At 61.4% G+C, this 17,389-nt stretch overlaps 2 protein-coding genes and 1 long non-coding RNA gene across 8 annotated transcripts in view; 1 reads left to right on the top strand and 2 right to left on the bottom strand.

Moving 5' to 3' along the window:
* Positions 1–1,387: 1,387 nt before the first annotated feature.
* On the bottom strand, positions 1,388–9,112 carry SPIB (Spi-B transcription factor). 2 transcript variants are annotated; one of them, XM_086353938.1, is made up of 6 exons: positions 8,238–9,112; positions 7,216–7,243; positions 5,633–5,705; positions 5,133–5,344; positions 4,621–4,771; positions 1,388–3,366 (listed from the first exon to the last, which is right to left on the bottom strand). In XM_086353938.1, the coding sequence occupies exons 1-6, from the start codon at positions 8,258–8,260 to the stop codon at positions 3,068–3,070; spliced, it is 786 nt and encodes a 261-aa protein (XP_086210064.1). In that variant the 5' UTR covers positions 8,261–9,112; the 3' UTR covers positions 1,388–3,067. The 2 variants fall into 2 exon arrangements, with proteins under 2 accessions (XP_086210064.1, XP_086210063.1); XM_086353937.1 differs by lacking the exon at positions 8,238–9,112 and having other exon boundaries at positions 7,216–7,849.
* On the top strand, positions 3,053–4,020 carry LOC147354287 (uncharacterized). The gene is made up of 2 exons (XR_015146374.1): positions 3,053–3,340; positions 3,607–4,020. It is a non-coding gene; the product is annotated as an uncharacterized LOC147354287 (long non-coding RNA).
* Positions 9,100–17,389, bottom strand: part of POLD1 (DNA polymerase delta 1, catalytic subunit) — a 21,793-nt gene continuing 13,503 nt past the window's right edge. For 3 of the 5 annotated variants that reach the window (XM_086353748.1, XM_086353746.1, XM_086353747.1), the window contains exons 13-27: positions 16,783–16,974; positions 16,597–16,685; positions 16,394–16,510; positions 16,115–16,228; positions 15,664–15,811; positions 13,263–13,358; positions 13,005–13,142; positions 11,989–12,164; positions 11,620–11,772; positions 11,374–11,476; positions 10,526–10,658; positions 10,323–10,436; positions 9,950–10,002; positions 9,773–9,870; positions 9,100–9,285 (exon numbers count right to left, since the gene is read on the bottom strand). In XM_086353748.1, the coding sequence (XP_086209874.1) occupies positions 9,180–9,285; positions 9,773–9,870; positions 9,950–10,002; positions 10,323–10,436; positions 10,526–10,658; positions 11,374–11,476; positions 11,620–11,772; positions 11,989–12,164; positions 13,005–13,142; positions 13,263–13,358; positions 15,664–15,811; positions 16,115–16,228; positions 16,394–16,510; positions 16,597–16,685; positions 16,783–16,974 (1,830 nt within the window). In that variant the 3' untranslated portion in view covers positions 9,100–9,179. Of the gene's footprint in view, positions 9,286–9,772; positions 9,871–9,949; positions 10,003–10,322; positions 10,437–10,517; positions 10,659–11,119; positions 11,477–11,619; positions 11,773–11,988; positions 12,165–13,004; positions 13,143–13,262; positions 13,359–15,663; positions 15,812–16,114; positions 16,229–16,393; positions 16,511–16,596; positions 16,686–16,782; positions 16,975–17,389 lie in introns of all 5 variants that reach the window. The other 2 variants (XR_015146306.1, XR_015146305.1) reach the window with 2 other exon arrangements.

Genomic DNA, 17,389 nt, shown 5'->3' with positions numbered 1-17,389 from the left:
TGAGTCCGGGTGCAGAACCGACCCGGAGTCCAGATTCTTGGATCCCAGAGAAAGGAGGATGAGGGCCTGGACTCTTAGGTCCTGGACGGAGGGACAGGAAGGGACTGGGGTTTGAAGTGGACCAGGACTCTGAGCCAGGACTCTGGCATGGGGGTGGGGGTGGGGGGGTGGGGGCGGGGCGCGTAGGGATGGTGGGGAAGATAGGGTCTAGAAAACCATTCTTAGTATCTGCAAGGCAGGCGTTTTCGGGAAACCAGAGCCGGGAGGGAGAGTCCGGTTTCCCAGCGTAGGCAGGATGGCCGCAGAGGAGGCGTGAGGGGGTGGGGGGCGGGCACTGAGGCTCGGGGACTCCGGAGTCCCGCCCCCCCCCCCCACCGGCGCGGGCCTACACACAGGTTTGGGGCCCTGGCCGCCTGGGACCCCTCCTGGGGCCGCGCCCTGCCGGATCCCCGCCGTGGTTCCCGGAGCGGGCGCGGCGGGCACCGGACGCTGGGGAGGGGGCGGGTGCCCCAGCGGGGGCGGGTGGGGAGACCGGGAAGGCCCTGGAGGGCTGCCCGGACGTTGGCTCTCTTCCCGGCAGGGGGACCTGCGGCTTTCTGCATGGGGGTGGTGGTGGCTGGACGCTGTGCAGGGGGAGGCGAAGGAGACGAGGAGGGGACCGCGGGAGGGGAGCGTCTTGGGACGCCAGGTGTCTGGGGGGAGGAAGGCGAGGTGGGCGCGAGAGAAGAGGGGAAGGGTATGGAAGCTTCAAAAGTGGAGGACGGGCGGGCAAGTAACGCCGGCGGAAAGACCCTGGAGTGAGGGAAGACTAGTCGGTCCCGGCTATTTTCCTGTCCATCGTCACCTCCCGCACCCCCCCCCCCCGCCCGCCCCAATCCTTTTCCAAAACCCCCTAAGAGCCGGAAACGTCCCCGCCTTCTCAGAGCTCCTAGCCAACCCAGAGGCAGCTTCCGGATGACGCCACGGGTTGCCAGGCAAACTGCTACGCGGCTCCAGCGGGCCCCGCTGGTGGGTGGAGCGCACGGAGCCTGGAGGGCAGCTCCGCCAGCCCGAGGGCTGTATCCAGCGAGACTGGGACAGAGATCTAGAGGAAGAGGGCAGAAGTTCAGAAGGGGGAGGGGGGACAGAAACCCAGAAGGATAGGGAACCAGGGAGAGGGTGGAGAAGAATTCCGATCATCAGAGAGTCGGAGACAAAAATTGAATCGAACCACCAGTGCCTGCATTTCAAGCCCTTGCCGCGGCCTTCAAGGCTCAGTCTGGTCTGACTCTAATTGCTTCTTGCATCTCCTCTTATCTCCCCCGACGCTGCCCCGGTGTCTCTGAGGGTCAGCAGGCCTTGGTGGATGGGCAGCATCACAGTCCTTGACACAGGGTCCCAAGAGGTCTGTCTACCTTGATGTATTTTATTTTATACCACACTTGGGGTAATGATAGTTTTTGCAAAAGGTACCTCATTTGCAAGAGGAGGCCCCCATAAGACACTTTGTCCCTGGCAACACCCCTCCCACCCAGCCGCACCCCTCCCCGGAGGGGGCGCTCCCAGCCCCGGGCTCTGCTATCAGCCGCTATGTGCCCCCTTCAAGGACCTCTTCCTTCTCTGGGTCCTTGATGCTCCTTCCTGTCTTCCTTCTGGCCATCAGTGAGTGGATGGGCAGATTTCAGGTGATGCGTCAAAGGCTTGACAGGGCTGCAAAGGACTTCCGAGATCTTCCTCCTTCTCTCCCTTTCCACAGAAGGGCCAAACTGGCCCAGAAGCAGCAAGTCTTTCTGGTCACCCTAGATCCCCCAGTCGCTCAGGCTCAAGGACTGACTAGGGCCTCTGGCTTCTTAGCCCGCAGCCTGTGACACCCCCATGGGTTCCAATCAGAGCTCATCTGGGCTTCACCTCAATGCTGGATTCACACAAAAATGGTTGGGGTCAATGGACGACTGAAACAAGCCACGGGGTATGACAGCCAGGGGCGATGGGGACTTGAGATCGGAAAACATAGTCCCCATTAGACATGGCCGCCACCCTGTTCCAGCCTCTCCACACAGAAAAGCTGGTCCACCTGCTGATGGACTGCACAAAGTCTCTGGTTAGAACCGACATGGGGGGTTTACCAAGGTCACACAGAAATCAAGGAGTGGCCAGAATGATCCCCAGTATGGCCTTAAGGAGGGTTTCCCCGGAGAGGGAGGGTCCCCATGAGAACTCAAGGGCTGTTGGTGGGGTCCCCAAAGGGGTGTATCAGATGAGGATCCCAGAAGGGCCTCAGAGGTGATCAGAGGATTCCAGACAAACAAGGGCATCCCAGGAGACATGGCCCAGACACAAGGTTCACTGAGGTCTACCCCCCCAAACCTGACAATGGTGTTTTCAGACATGACAAAAGGATCCCAGAGGCACCCATCATGTGATTGGAGATTTTCAGACATTAAAAAGTGACAGCAGGGTGGTTCCAGAGAATTAGGGGATCTCAAAGATGACAAAGGAATTTGGAGGCACAGATAGAAAGAGAGAGTCACAGATGGGCATAGAGACACGCAAGCAAACGGTCCCCACAACCCCACCCCCAGGGACCCAGACATAACTAGGAGATTTCAGATTTGACAGGAGGGACTCAGACCTGAGAGGGGATCCCAGAGAGACCCTGGACAGGGCTTAGGGTTGCAGGCAGAGCCCTCCATCTGGTGTGATGATCTCTAGGTTCACCCTCCCCTAGATGAGATTTGAGGGATTGCAGGCATCACAAGGGGATCCCAGAGAAGTTCCTGGGATTCTGGAAGCACTTTGCCCTGCCCCGCCCCTCTACACAGACACGTAGTATAGTCGACTCCGGGTCTTCTGACCCAAGACATGAAGATCTTGGGGCCCCTGGACATGACAAGGGAATCCCAAAGGGGCCCCAGACACGATAAGGGGGGGATCCCAGAGGGGCCCCGGGCTGGGCTTAGGGATTGTGGCAGCAGCCCGCCCCCCGCACCAGTGTGGGGGGTCCATGGGTCCTATGACCCAGGGTGCGGGAACGCCCACGTGACACAGGCGTGGAGCCCCTGAGGGCCCCCGAGAGGCCGCCCCGGGCTCAGGCCCGGCGGGCGGCGGGCAGCAGCGCACTGTCAAACTGGTAGGTGAGCTTGCGCTTGACCTTGCGGATCTCGCCGGTCTTGGCGTAGTTGCGCAGGGCGCGCGCCAGCTTCTGGTAGGTCATGCGCTTGCGGTTGCCCTTCTGCTGGCCCCAGCGGCGCGCCAGGAGCTCCTTGTGCTTCGAGGAGAATTGGAAGACCCCGGCGCCCGGCTCCACCCACCACACGCACTCGCGCATGTCTCCGCGCGTCAGCAGCCCCAGCAGGAACTGGTACAGGCGCAGCTTCTTGCGGGCCCCTGCAGCGGGTGCGGGGCGGTTAACGGAAGCATCCTTCAGGGCCCCACCCCGCGCCCTCCCCGGTCCGGAACCGCCAAGCCCCTACCTCCCCATCAAGAGAAGTGGGATGAGGGAGGTGGCTGCTGGGTCACCGTGCCTGGCTCCCTCTATGCCACCCCTCCCATCCGGGGTAAGTTGCTCCCCCTTCCTGAAGTTGTCACCCCAGAACCCCTGTCTCCCATCCCTGCTTTGCTTTTCAGGCTGTGTGCCTATCCTGTGCCTGCTCGGTGGTCAGAATGTATCTGTGGAGCGCACGGATGAATCTGCCAAATGGGTTGGCAGTGCTCCTCAAAGGCTTCTAACAGCTGACTAGTGAAGAGATCTGGAGTTGGTTTGAATCTTCCTGGCCATTTCTTCAGCCTCAGGCCTCGCAGCATGTCAGCTCGAGAGACTGGGATCCTGGGAGAGGCCAAGGGCTTTAACTCCTGGGCTTCTAGAAGCAGCAAGGGGCCCACAGAACTGGCCATGGGAGGATGGGGGCCTGTGGCAATTCATAGCAGGCATTAGATACAAGAACCCCACCTCTGCCACTTTCCAGCTGTGTGGTGTTGGGGTGGTGACTTAACCTCTCTGAGCTGGTGTTTCCTCAGTTATATAAATGAGGCTTGTGTGTGTCTGTGTTTTACTTTTACCAGTCTTTATGAAGCACGTGGTACCCACGGGCTGCGCTATGCACAGTACAATTACGAGCTCATTTAATCTTCATCAAAACCCCACAAGACAGGGATGATGATAACAAAGCCCATTTTACAGATGGGAAACTGAGGCCCAGATAGGGAAAGTGACTAATAATTCCAGCTTGCAGGGGTTGCGAGTAATGGAGGTCAGGCACAGGGGCAGAAACAGAGGTTGACTAGGTGGGAGCTGATATTGTAATGGTTTCTGTTGCTCTTGTGTCCGTAATGATGGTGAAGATTCATTGAGTACTGACTCTGTGCCAAGCATTGCTACCTCGTTGACACTTACGATCCCCCAAACCCTCCTAGCCACCAGGAATAGATACTATTAGTGTTTTCGTCCCATTGTACAGATAGGAGACCAAGGCACATAGAGGCGGTTGCCCAAGGCAGCACAGCCAGCAGATGGCAGATCTGGAAACTGCCCTCAGCACTGGAGTATGTACTGTAGGTGCTCGGGCAGACATGGTTCCCTTAACTCCCCCACTCCCCCCACCACCAGGTGGAGTCCCTCGCACCCCACTGGCTCCCACATACCTGCCTCGGATCCCCTGCCTTCCGGGCCAGCCACAAGGACCTCATCCGACTCGCTGTCCGAGACCTCCAGGGCGGGACTGTCCAACAGGAGGTCCTCCTCCTCTGAGAGCACGGGGCTGGGGTAGGGGGCGTACGCCGGGGGGCCCAGGGTCTGCGGAAGGTCAGGGTTACCCATAGCCAGGGGGGCTCCCTTCTCTGCCTCCCTCTGCTTCGGTCCCTTCGCTTCTTCCCAGGCCCTGGCTGTGGGCTCCCTGCTCCGCTCACAGCCTGCCCTCGGGCTCACTTCCGATCTCCATGGCATGGCCAGGGACACCCAGGCCACCTCCCTGAGAGCCTCCCGCTCCTTGACACACGTCTGCACCTCTGGTGGCTGGCTTGTGTGATGGAGTAATAATACCATTTAACCCGAGTCATCAGAGGGGTTAAGGGTTCCCTATGCGCTCGGGTTCTGATGCGGTGCCGGGCACCTCAATCAAAGGATGGGGAACTTCCGCGGTCTCCCCGGCCCTCACCTGGCTTGGGAAGTCTTCCGTGGGGTACGCCGGGAAGCCAGGTCCCGGGGCCTCCAGGCTGGGGGCCGGGTCCAGGCTCCCCACGGGGCTGTAGGTTGAGGGGCCATAGCAAAGCTGGACACCCTGGGGTTGGCCGAAGGTGGCCACAGCCGGGTCGAAGGTTTCATAGGAGGCGCCTGGGACGGCGGGACTGAGGCCATAGCTCCACAGGTCTAGGGGGAAGGGCGCAGGATTAGAAGCCAAGAGGTCTGGCCTCGGGCCCCTCCCCCTCGAAGCCCCTGCCAGCACAGAGGGGCTATTGTGGGCTGTGCAAATCTGTGACCCCAGGATTTGCATGGGCGAGCGGGTGCATGGGAGAGGAAAGGGGAGGAGGTCTGGAGGCCGGGGGCTAACCTTGTCCTGCTGGGCCAGCTGACAGCTCCCCTGGGCCTCAGCTCCCCCATCTGTGAAACGGGCCCAAGGGGTGGGGCGGGGAGGGGGGCTGGGCCAGGGTCACTCACCAGGCGCCCCCTCTGAGTCCGGGTAGCTGGAGTGCTTGCAGCTGTCCAGATCGTAGAAGACCCCATCCGGGTACTGATAGAAGTGGGGGAGGAAGAGGGGTCACCCAGGCTGCAGGGAAGACCCCACCCACCCCGGACCAGGCAGGAGACTCTGACAGGCTGGGAGAGGGCGAGAAAGAGAGGCCAGGCACCAGAGACAGGGGCACCGAGATGGGAGGTAGACACAGCACAGCAGAACACACAAAGACCCAGACACACACACACACACAGAGCGAGAGACACGGGCAGAGACACAGAAACACAGAGACCAGGCTCTCTGACAGACAGCAGCCAGCTCCCACTAAGGGTGTGGGCTTCCGGGAACCCCAGCACCTCGCCAGTACACAGTCATAGCAGCTGAGGAGGGTGGAGAATTCCCCCAGGCTTGCCTGCCTCAGGGCCGGGGGCACAGGGGGTGAAGGGTAAGAGGCACGGAAGCGTTTTTAACAGAGGGAAAGAAGCTCTCGACCCTTCTTTTATCCACCTCCACATCGCTTCAATTCACCCCAAGAGCTGAGTGTTGCTTTAGCAGTGAAAATCTAAAACTAGAGATATGTCATCCTGGTCTTAGGGCTAGGTATTTACCCACCAGATCTGGAAACGTTAAGTCCACAAAAGAGCCTTGTTCAAGAACAATCAGGGCAGCTTTAGTAACAGCCCCAAACGGGAAACAGCCTGAGTGCCCAGGGACAGGAGAACGCACGAGAACTGTGGTGTCGTCCTGAGACAGAGTACTATACAACAAAGAAGAAGGACCCATGTCTGACACACACTTTAGGTCACGTGAAGGAAGCCAGACCCAAAGGGGGCCACTGTGCATAAAGCTCAGAACCAAACAAGACTAATCTGTGGTGGAAAGTATCAGAGGGGGCTATTGACTGCGCAGGGACATGACAGAATCTTCTAGAGTAATGGCAATGTTCTATATCTTCATACAGTTTGTGGTTACACAGGTGTGCACATAAGTGAAAACCTCACTGAGCTGTCCACAAGACTTGTCACTTTTCTGACTTGTAAGGCAAACCTCAATTAAAAAAAAAAAAAAACTCTTCAAGCTGGAGGAGTGTGGGATGCGCTGGGGAAGGGGCACCCGCAGGGGTTTCCTTCAAGCATATGTATGGGGTTTTATTTCTTGGAGTAGGTTGTGGGTTTATGGGGAGTGGGGTGTAGTATTCTGCGTGTCTGAAATAGTTTCGACTCAATTTTTGAAAATATATGAAATCAAGCAGAGAAGGGAAGAAGGAAGAAGTAGATTTACTGAACGTGGGATGCATGGAGGAAGAGACGCAAAGTAAAAGACACAAAGACCTACTCCTCCCCATTGGAGGAAGTGGACCAGGGTCTGAGAGAAGGAAAGAGATATTAGAAAAATCATCTGTGATGGCAGGGGGTGGGGAAAACGGAGCTTGGGGATAGCAATGAAAAGTCAGAAAGACAAAGGGACAGGAAGAAGCAGAGGGGGAAACTGAGGCAGGAAGGTCGCGATGGGCCACGTGGGTCTCCCCCGACCCCAGCCCTAGCTGACCCCCAGGACCCCGACTCACCAGACAGCTGAAGTGTGGCCCGTCGAGCCTGGAGGGGGAGAGACACAAGGGCATGTCAGGGGCGTCTTCAGCCTCCTGGCTCTCGAAGTGGTTGGGGGATGGATAGGGGGCAGGCGGCTGCAGCTGTGACCACCGCAGCCGGTCCGCGGCTGCGTGTCTCCGTGTGGGACCAGCCCCACCACACTCACCCCCACTCTCCCACCGGGACAGGAAGTGGGGGGCGGAGGCCAGGCAAATGTTCCCCCCTCCCCTGGGATTTGCATAGACAGAGGCCGGGCGGGGGCAGGGAAAGTGAAGGAGAGAAAGTCCCCGGAGAGAAGATGTGGGTGCCCGAGGGCGGGTGGGGGTGGGGAGGGGGCCTCGGTGAGCGAGTCCGTTCAATGGGTCCATCTTGGACCAGAGGCGAAAGACAACGGGAGAGGCGTGTGGATGGAGATGGGAAAATACAGAAGAGGCTCTGCCGAGGCGAAGGGAGGAGAGGAGGGAAGGGAGAAAGGTGTGGAGAGGTGTTCACGCTTGGGCTGCAGGAGGTATTTATTAAGCCCCAGAAATGGGTGGGGAATAGACAGGCAGACAGATGGAGAGATGAGACAGACAAAAAGACACAGCGAGGGAGCAAGAGGCAGTAAACAAGAGACCCACAAACAGAAAAGATGTGGCCCGCGGCACAGGCTGCAGACACAGGAGTCGGGGATGCAGTGAGACCTGGAGGAAGACAGGGACGGAGGCCAAGGGCCACTTGGGAGGACACCAGGGTGGAGAGAAGCAAGCGCCCCAAGGGAGAGAGATCCTCTTTTCTCTCCTCAGGGGTCCAGCGGAGACATGGTGGGATGCAGGAGGGAATCGAGGTGGCAGAGGCAAAGAGATCCAGGAGGGGGAGTGGACCCCAGCCCCTCCCACCCTCCTGCCTCCTGGGTGGGGCAGAGACCACCACCTCAGGGGGGAGGCCTGGTGGCAGAGGGGTCAAAGGTGAGGGGCAGGGCAGGGGTTCTGAGTCCCGGTTTTGGAGGGCCCCCACTTACTGTGCAGCCTCTAGGGTGAGCATGGTGGTGCTTGCTGCCGCCTGCAGCCACCACCCCTATTTATACCTTGGCCCAGCCCCCAGGGTTGGGGGGGGCAGGGGTGCCGGCTGGCTGTGAGCTCAGCCCTCCTCGAAAATCCCCTCAGGGAGGGGGTCGGGGAGGGGGCTGGATTGCACAACCCCTTGATCACGTGGCAGGGAGGGTGGGCCCAGGGGCTGTCTGGATTTGGGGATCCCCAGGGTTGGGGTGGGGGTGCTGGCCCTGAGGAGTGGAGATGGGAGAAGCATTGGCTTTGGCGGGACCCTGAGAAAGTAAAAGTCAAGGGGTCTTATGGTCAGGGGGCGTGTGTGTGGGGTGTCTCTGGATGGAGGAGCCGGGGGGAGTGGGTTGCTGGGGGGCACGCAGAGACTGACATCAGGTGAGAGCACTCGGGTGTCAGAGGCAGGGGAGCAGGGGCTCCCAGAGTGGACGTGAATTCAGCAGGGGTCCCTGAGGAAGAAACTCAGTCCTGAAGCCGGTGGGGACCCCGAGGTGGAAACACTGTGGGTGTGTGACCTGAGAGGGGGGGTCCCCAGGTCGTTCCGGGGAGCGGGAGCCTCCTACCGGGGGCTGCCCCAGGCGTGGAGGAAGCAGGTCAGCACCTGGAAGGCGGGGCCCACAGAGGCTCTGTTGGCTGGGGTCTGGTGGGGGCGCTCAGGAGGGGCGGGGAGATCCGATCCAGCCCAGGGGTCTTGCAACGGACGGTGAAGGGGCCCATGGGGGCCTCCTGGGGGTCGGGGCATCCCACTCAGTGAAGCGAGGCCACCTGAGCCAGGGCTCATGACGGTGGACCACGACCCCCCAGAGACCACAAGATACCACGGAACAAAAGGCCTGAGCTTTATTAATTCCCCGTCTGTCCCCCCCGCGCCCCCAAGGTGGGAAGTTCGTTGAGGTCAGAGGTCACCAAGCCTCTGGGCCGGGGGGTCCAAAGCGCCGCAGCAGCCGCTCCTGGTCCTCCAGGTCCTTCCGCACCTTCTTGCGCATGTAGAAGATGGGACAGTCCCGGCTGTGGGCCGGGCGGAGGTCAGGGCCCGCGGCGGGGCAGGGGCTGTTCCCAGGACTTTGGCCCCTGTATGCTGCCCACCCGGCGCCCGCCCATCAGGGGCTGTTTGCTCAGCGGGCCCGGGGGGGTGGCGGGGAGCCGGTAACAGAGGGTGCTCGCGCGGGCCAGCCGTATATCACCTGGCACCTGGCGTGGGAACCCGCCCCGCCCACCCGTTCCCTGGGGAAAGCCCGGCCCGCCCTGGGGGAGGGGGCCGAGACCCTGCGTGTGCTTCTGTGTGACGGTGTGTGCGTGTGGCCATTTCCCGGGCGTACTGGGTGCCCGGCCCTCCCCGCTCGGCAGCCCCCCAGCCCCGCCCCAGGGAGGCTGGGACGGGTGTACTGGCCCATCGTGCAGGCCTGGACACTGAGGGTCAGGGAGACCCTCACAGCTGGAAGGGGATGTGTTGGGGGGAACCTGGGGGGCTGCACTGGGCCGGCCGGCCGCCCACCTGGTGCAGATGACGTCCTCGTGCAGGCTGCCCTGGCAGCGCTGGCACTGCGTCCACAGGCGTGAGAATCGCTCCTCCAGGGCACTCAGGTGGGACACCTGAGGGCAGCAGGGGCTGAGCGGGCGCCTGGCCCCGCCCAACCCCCAGCTGCCCGGCCCACCTCCCCTGACCCCTCACCTCCTTCTGGTACAGCTCTGACTCCCGGGGCTGGCAGAACTTGCACACGGCTCCTGGGATGAGGGTGGCGGCGGGCGGGGGTGGGGGGCCGGTCAGCACAGGGGAGCTGGGGCTGAGCCAGGGCCTGGGCCGCCCCATCCCCGCCCGCTGCCCATCCCGGCTTCTGAAAGTCCCCACAGACGAGAGAACAAGGGAGCAAGTGTGTGGAGAAAACTCCCTGGGGAACTCCCGGGGTAGGGGGCCCGGGACCCTCCTGGGGGCGCCTGCAGACGGGAGCCCCACCCAAGGGCCACGCCAGCTTGCGGGGCTGGTGCCGGGGCCCTCGGGTGACGGCGGAGACGGGAGGGCCAGGGGGCTGGGGTCCTGTGCTCACCCTGGTGGCTGAGGACAGTGCGGCAGCCGATGCAGCAGTTCCGGCGTTTGGCGAAGGCCAGGAGGCCGCCCACCTTGCCCGTGAGCACCGTCTTGCAGCGAGTGTGGTCCCCGCCTGCAGGTGAGGGCAGGCGGTAGGCCGGGTGCCCGACCCTGACCCCCGTACCCTCACCTGCCCCGGGGTCCCCCACCCCACCCCCGTACGCAGCAGCACAGCCTCGGCACGGCCCTCGCCCAGGATGGGCTCGAAGATGCGCAGGAGCGGCTTGGCGAGCTGCTGCTCCAGGTAGTACTGCGTGTCGATGGGCAGGCTGTGCTCCAGTACGAACAGGGGGTCCTGTGGGCAGAGCAGGGCGCCGTCACACCTGGGGACGCAGTGGAGGGGCCCCGGAGGGGCTGAGGCACTGGGGTCCCAGGAGTCGCAGAGGCTGGGGGGGGTCCTTCAGTCATGAGTTGGGGTAATGCTGAGTGGCAGTCGCTAACCCAGGCTAGGATGGGGTCAGAGGTCATGGGGAGTCCCTGGTCACAGGCTCAGTGACCCACAGGTAGAAGCTCTCAGGTAGCCAAGGAAGGGTCAGAGAGCACGGTGGGGGCAGGAGGCAGGAAGATGGAACTGGAGGCTGGAAGCCCAGGTCTAAAGTGATGGGGCAGGAACTGGGGACTGCGGAGGGGGTTGTGGGGTCAGGGGTCACTAGACATCCAGGTAGAATGCAGGAGGGTGTGAATCCCAGGGAAGGACAAGCTGGAGAGCCGGGACCAAGAAGCCAGAGCCACAGAAACAGGCAACGCAACACGCACTCTCGCCGTGTGCAGGGAGGCTGCGCCCCCTTCTCCAGGAGGGGTCAGAATAGCGCGGAGGTGGGGGGGCCCTTCCAGAGGGTTCGGGGAAGCCTGAGAGCAAAGCATCACGGAGCCAACTCCCAGGGGTGTGATGGGGGCGGTTCTCAAGGTCCCCGCGGGGCCGCGGAGAGGAACACCCTCCCACCCTGCCTGGAAAGCAGAAGTGAGAGCTCGGAGAGCTGGGCAGAGCGCGCAGCCCAGGTGGGCCTGACCTCGGACTTCATGTAGGCGGCCACGCCCTTGGCAGCGCTGATGATCACGTAGGGGACGCGGTCGCCCAGGCTGGGCGCGCTCCCGGGGTCCCGCTTCCTCATCCTGCGGGGAGACCGGGGCGGCGGGCCCGGGTGAGGACAGGTGGGCCGGGTTGGGGCGGGCGGGGGGGCTAGGAAGTGGCTGGCCCAGCTGGCGGGTGAGGGGCTATTTCTGGCCGCCCCCGCCCCTTCCCGGGCTGGGCGCACCTCTCGGCCAGCTCCACGTGGGCCTGCTTGCCCGCGTAATCGGCGGCAGCGCGAGTCAGCTCCTTGGTAATGACCAGCTGCGAGATGTCAATGCGATTACACAGCAGATCGGAGATGACGTCCTGTGCATGAGCCACGGCGCCCGAGGGGTCTCTGCAGAGGGGCGGCTGTCAGCGGAACTCGGGGTGCGTGCCAGGGGTGAGGAGGGGCCCTGCCCGGCCGCCGGCTGCCAGGGGGCAGAAACGGGGCCGGAACCCGCAGCTGCCCGACCCCACACTCTTTCCATAGCGCCGCCACCGAAGGGCTGTGCCTAACACCTGTGTCCCCAAGGGAGGAGGGGCTGGGGGCCGGGTGGGGGTCCCCACGCACCGGTCGATGAGCAGGCGGCGGAGGGAGGCGGTGACGAGGTTGGCCACCAGGGGGCAGTTGTCCCTGCGCACGGCCTCCAGGCCCTTGCAGTCCATGCGGTCGTGGGCGTCCGGCCGGGAGGAGAAGAGCAGGCCTGCATAGCGCTTCTTGCTGATGAGCAGGTAGGGGAAGTAGACCTGGGGAAAGTCGCCACGGGCTGAGGCCCTGGGACTGTGGGTGCCGGCGCCCATTCCTGAGACTTCCCCAGAAACGGGACAGTCAGGGATGGTCCCGGGGATGTGGGATTGGGTCACTGGGGAAGATGGACCCTAAGACTCCAGCATCTCAGCTCGAGGGGCTGTGGTGGTGGGGTGGGGGTGGGGGGCAACCTCAGCATTCCAGGGACCTTCCCCAAATCGGAAATAGACTGGAATAAACCTAGACCCTAAAACCCAAGATCCAGACACGGGGGTGAAGTCTGGAGGGCCCCAAATGGAGGCCTGAAACAGACCGGAGGCAGGCAGGGGAGACAGGCAGCACCCCCTGAAAAAGAGGAGACTGGCAGGGAGTGACCTCCCCAGATGGACAGGCTCCAAATCTGAGAGCAAGTGTACCCCAAGGCCTGACCCCAGCACCCCAATCCAGGAATCTCCTGGTCAGGGGCCCCCAATGGACAGGGCTGCCCCCCCAAAGACCTAAAAACCAGAGATGCTCCAAGGCTGACAGCATCTTTAGGAAACAAACACCGTCTTTCATAGCAAAGCCCAAGGCTGTGGAGGTTTCTAAAACCAAAGTCCTGAACTCAGGAGGATCCAGGCAGCAAACAAAATACCTCAAAAGTGGGGCTTATGAACTCAAAGAATGGGACACCCAGTTCAGAGCGCCCGGAAATAGAGACCCGGGGAACACAGGGTGCCCAGACGCTGACATAGCAGGAGAACCCCACACAAATGCAGACATCCTGAGACTCAGAGACCCTCCCCCCAAAGTGGCAAGACACATCTGTCCACTCCAAGCACTGGGAGCCCCCCACTTACTTTCTCAAACTCTAGCCGGATGGGCGAGGGGAAGTGGCCGGACACCCAGTCTGCAGCCTCCCGTCCCAAAGCCATCGCCTCAGCCACGGATGAGACGCCGAAGCGGCACATGACCGAGTCTGTGTCACCATACACCACCTGGGGAGGGGCGCGTGTGACCCGGAGGGGTGGGGAGGTGCTGGGCGGCCCCTGCACTCCCCATGCCAGCTCCGGGCGGGCCTGTCTTGGGCAGCAGCGGGCAGGCAACAGGCCCCTGACCTTGGCGCTGGTGCTGTAGCCGTTTTCCACCGTGTACTTGGTCTCCACAAGCTGCTTTGTCTTCTCAATCATCTGGCGCCCGAACCCGGTGACACTCTGTTGGGGAGAGAATCACGCAGAGTGAGGGCCCAGAGGCCGTCCGCAGGATCCAGGTATGAGCATGGGTGAGCCACTATCTCTCTGGGCCTCAGCTTCCAAATCTGCAAAATGGGGTACTGAGCTGTTCCTTCATGGAGGTCCTTAGAGGAGGGCCTGATCGGCAGCAAATACTGGCGGAAAGGCCAGTGCCAGAAGAGACCATCAGCTCAGTGCGTCTCCAGAGAGGTGCTGAGACATCTGGTGACATTCCTGGTCCCATTCCCCCATCCTTGGGCAATCAGAAATGTCCCCCACAAAGATAGGGGGCTGTACCAGGGCCAGGGGGAGACCATTCCTTTCCAAATAAGGAAACTGAATTTGGGGAAGGAGGAGGGACACACTAAGGAGAAACACACATGACTTCTGTTCTTGTTTGGATCCAGCCAGAAAACCTTTGTGTTTAACTGGAGCGAACAGGCCATTTATGTTTAGTGTAATTACTGATTATATCTGAGCTTAAATCTACCATCCAACTGTCTTCTATTTGTTCCACCCATTCGATTTTCCTTCTAACTTTTTTCTGAAATGACTCAGTACTCTTTTTCTTCCACTCTCTGGCCTTCATAAGCTTAAGAGACAGAATAGGAAAAGACGCTAAGAAACAGACATAACTGAGACAGAGAGAAGGGGCTGAGAGGAAAACGACAAGAGAGACAGGGCCAGGAAGCGGCAGCAGTGATGAGGAAGTGCCAGGGGAAAAGCCCAGCCACATCTTCCTGCCTGGCCTCCCCTAGGGAGCTGCAACCTGATGCCCAAGCATCCACTGCTTTCCACCGAGGAGGCTGGGAGAGGCCCCGGGGATTAGGAAGGGCCAGAAAGAGTGGTAAGGCTGATCTACCACAAGAGATTAACCTCGCTCAAACAGAGGTCTGGCTCTTGGCTGGCTCCTGGGAGGGAACCTCGAAGCCCTTGGCATGTCCTGCCTGACAAATGTCTTTGTTCATCTGGGACCTTGGGTCACACCAAGTGATCTAATGTGATTTATGGTGGGGGCCTTGGGCCACACCGTATCACCTTGACCTCTAGAGGGACTGGAGACTGAGTACCAGTCACATGGTGTACTCCATGCACCTGACCCTCAATAAAAACCCAGGCCACCAAGGCTCGGGTGAACTTCCTTGATGGGCAGTACCACATGTGCGTCAATATGGGGAGGAAGAAGAGCTGTCCGCAGGACTCCCCTGGGAAAGGCAAGTGGAAGCTTCCGCCTGGTCTCCCCTGGACTCTGCCCCATGTGCCTTTCCCTTGGCTGCTTTTAACCCCTATGCTTTCACTGTAATAAATCATAACCATGAGTATAACAGCTTTTCTGAGTCTGAATCCTTCTAGTGAATCACTGGATCTGAGGGTGGGCGTGGAGGCCCCTGAACTACACCTGATCCCAGCTCGGCAGAACCTCAGAGAGTCAGGCCCGCTGTGGTCTTGCTGTGGGTTTGTTTTTCTGCCTGAGCAGTAAACAGCCCCCACAGGATGCTGCTGTGGGCACGTCTGCCCACGCTTCCTCTCGGAGCAGAGCACTGTCCCAATGCCGGCCGAGCGTCCTCGCCGGGGTCCTCACTCAGGCACAGGACGGGGGACCCGCGCGCCTGTCCATATGGTGACTGAGGACATAAAGTCAAATGCCCGCGCCTGACTGTGCTGCTGGGTGACCCCCAGCCTCAGTGGTCCGGGCTTTTATTGGGGGTCAAGTGCCTGGAGCACCATGTGACTGACCTCAGTTACTCAGTCTCCAGTCCCTCCAGAGGGCAAGGGGATACAGTGTGGCCCAAGGCCCCTGACAGAGGGGCCCCTGTTCTCCCATCAGGAGGGGGAAGGGAAGGTGCTCTCTACTCTGCCACCCCGATGGGGACCAGCACAGCAGGTGGGATAGGGTAGCAACTGCCAGGGACACGAGGCTGCCAAGTGACTGAGGGACAGGTGGAAAGAACAAGCCAAACTGGGCCCCTCCCTTCATTCCTCTGCCCGCCCCGCCCTGCCCCTCCCTCCCCAACTGCTTTCCTGTACACATTTACTTCCGTTGCCATCGGTGTCCCCACAAGGCTGGACACTAGGGCAGGAACTCTCACCCGGTGTCATCGGCTAGACCCACAAGGCCCAGCCCACAGGGAACGGTCAGCAAGTGTTCTGCTGAACCAATCACGTAGGCATCCACTCTCCAAGAGGCCGGTGGGCTGGGGCGATCCCGGCCCTGACCTCCACCACACTGAGCCCTGGTTCTCCCCAAGAAGGGGTGTCTGCCCTCCACCTGCCGCTGTGCACTCACCTGTGAGATTTCCAGGCACGGGAGCCTGCCCACCTGGGCGCCAGTGAAGCCGTACACAGAGTTAGCACTCACTTTCAGCGCCAGCTGGCGCCCGTCCAACACTTGCCGCCGTAGGGGGTCTGTCTCCTTGGCCAGCTCGGCCTTGGCCCTGGGAAGAGAAAGGAGGACGTGGGGACCAAAGGCCACTCGAGGGCCATCCCAGGCCTCACGGGGAGACAAGAGGGCTGGGTCAGGGTGCTTTTCTGAAAAGGGGTGCCACGTACAGTTGTGCAGGTTGCACACTGCATGGAGTTGCCTAGCAGAGGGGCTGGTGGGAGCTGCCTGCAGTGAGTGACTTGTTCTAGTTGAGGCGCAGCTGCAGCGACATGCGCTGGTGAGGGACAGGGATTCCAGGCCACTTCAACAAGCCTGAGCTCAGAGCAGGGTGGGTGGGGGGAGCTCGAGGGCCCACCTCTTCCGGGCGCTGAGCAGGTTTTCCAGGATCTGGGGGAGCAGCCCCTTCCGCACCGATGCCTTCACAAACTCGTCCCCCGTGGGCGTCTTGATGAACTGATCCTCGGTCAGGCTGGATGGGAGATGGTGGGGGTGACGCCCGGCCCTCCTCTTCATCCCTTAGGATGCCCCTACCTCTTGCCAGTCCCCTCCCCTCCCCACTAGCTCTGGGTCTCTGGCCCCACTCTGGCCGGTCCCTGGCAGTCTCCGGGTACACGTGGTGAGTGAGGCGCCATACCCCAGTTTCTGGGCGGCCCCGGGCCGCAGGAGTGTGGTGTAGCACAGGTTGTGGGCCATCATGATGGACGGGTACAGCGAGGAGAAGTCCAAGGTGGCGATGGGAACGTCGTAGTACCTGGGGGCACGGGGCGGGGGGAGTCAGGGCTGGGCACCCCCTTGCACCCACAAGCCCTGGACCCCTGATCCCTCCGCGGGCCTCACCCTTTCAGTGGCTCGATGACCGTGGCCCCGGTATAGTCCTCACCACCCTCCGTCTTCACCACGGGCATCAGCAGCCCCTGGCGCATGGCCTAGGAAGGGAGAAGGCGGGACCCAAGTGTTGGGGGTGAGCAGGGCCTCTCGGTGGGGAGCGCGGTGGCCCGGCCGCCCCAGGCTCTGCCTGCTGACCTGTCGCAGCAGCTGGGACACGACCTTGACCTGCTGGCCGCGGCTGAGCAAGTAGCTGAGGGGCACGCCGGTGACGCGCGCCATCTCCATGGCGTTCACCAGCACCATGAGCCGCTCCAGCAGCCGCAGGGGCAGGAAGGCGTCCTTGAGGCAGTACACGGCCAGGCGGCGGCGCGTCTGGTCGTTACCGTTCTGGGTACAGGGACAGGGGTCAGGGGGGCGACAGGGTGGAAGGGAGGAGGGTGCGGTCTGAGAGGCTAGTGTGGACTAGGAAGGGCAGGGCAGTGGAACAGAGGTCGTCATGCCAGAGGTCACAGGAATGGCTAGGGATACAGTTCCCATCTGCAGAGGGAGGTCAGAGGTCAAGGGCAGGAGGTGAAGGGAAAGGTCAGGAGAACAGGCACAGGATGTCCAAGACCAGGAAGGTAAGAGGGAGACAGGGCCTGCGGAGGTGAGGGGCGGGGTCTGAGGGGACAGGAGGCGGGGTCTGAGGGCATGAGAGGAGGGGTCTGAGGACATTGGAGGCGGGGTCTGAGGGCTTGGGAGGCGAGGTCTGAGGACGCGGGAGGTGGGGTCTGAGGGCCTAAGAGGCGGGGTCTGAGGGCTC

The sequence above is a fragment of the Bos grunniens genome, chromosome 18, assembly GCF_055505025.1.
Source record: "Bos grunniens cultivar Pamir isolate PY7600 chromosome 18, Bosgru_T2T1.0, whole genome shotgun sequence".
Classification (NCBI taxonomy): Eukaryota; Metazoa; Chordata; class Mammalia; order Artiodactyla; family Bovidae; genus Bos; species Bos grunniens.
The sequence above is the reverse complement of the archived record's forward strand: the minus strand, read 5'-3'. Positions and strand labels throughout refer to the sequence as shown.

Coding starts and splice junctions, on each gene's coding strand:
- SPIB (XM_086353937.1), bottom strand. CDS start 7,605: ATGGACCCATTGAACGGACTCGCTCACCGAGGCCCCCTCCCCACCCCC. Junction 5,706..7,215: donor GGCCACACTTCAGCTGTCTG/GTGAGTCGGGGT, acceptor CACTTCTATCAG/TACCCGGATGGGGTCTTCTA. Junction 3,367..4,620: donor AGGCAGGGGATCCGAGGCAG/GTATGTGGGAGC, acceptor CACCCGCTGCAG/GGGCCCGCAAGAAGCTGCGC.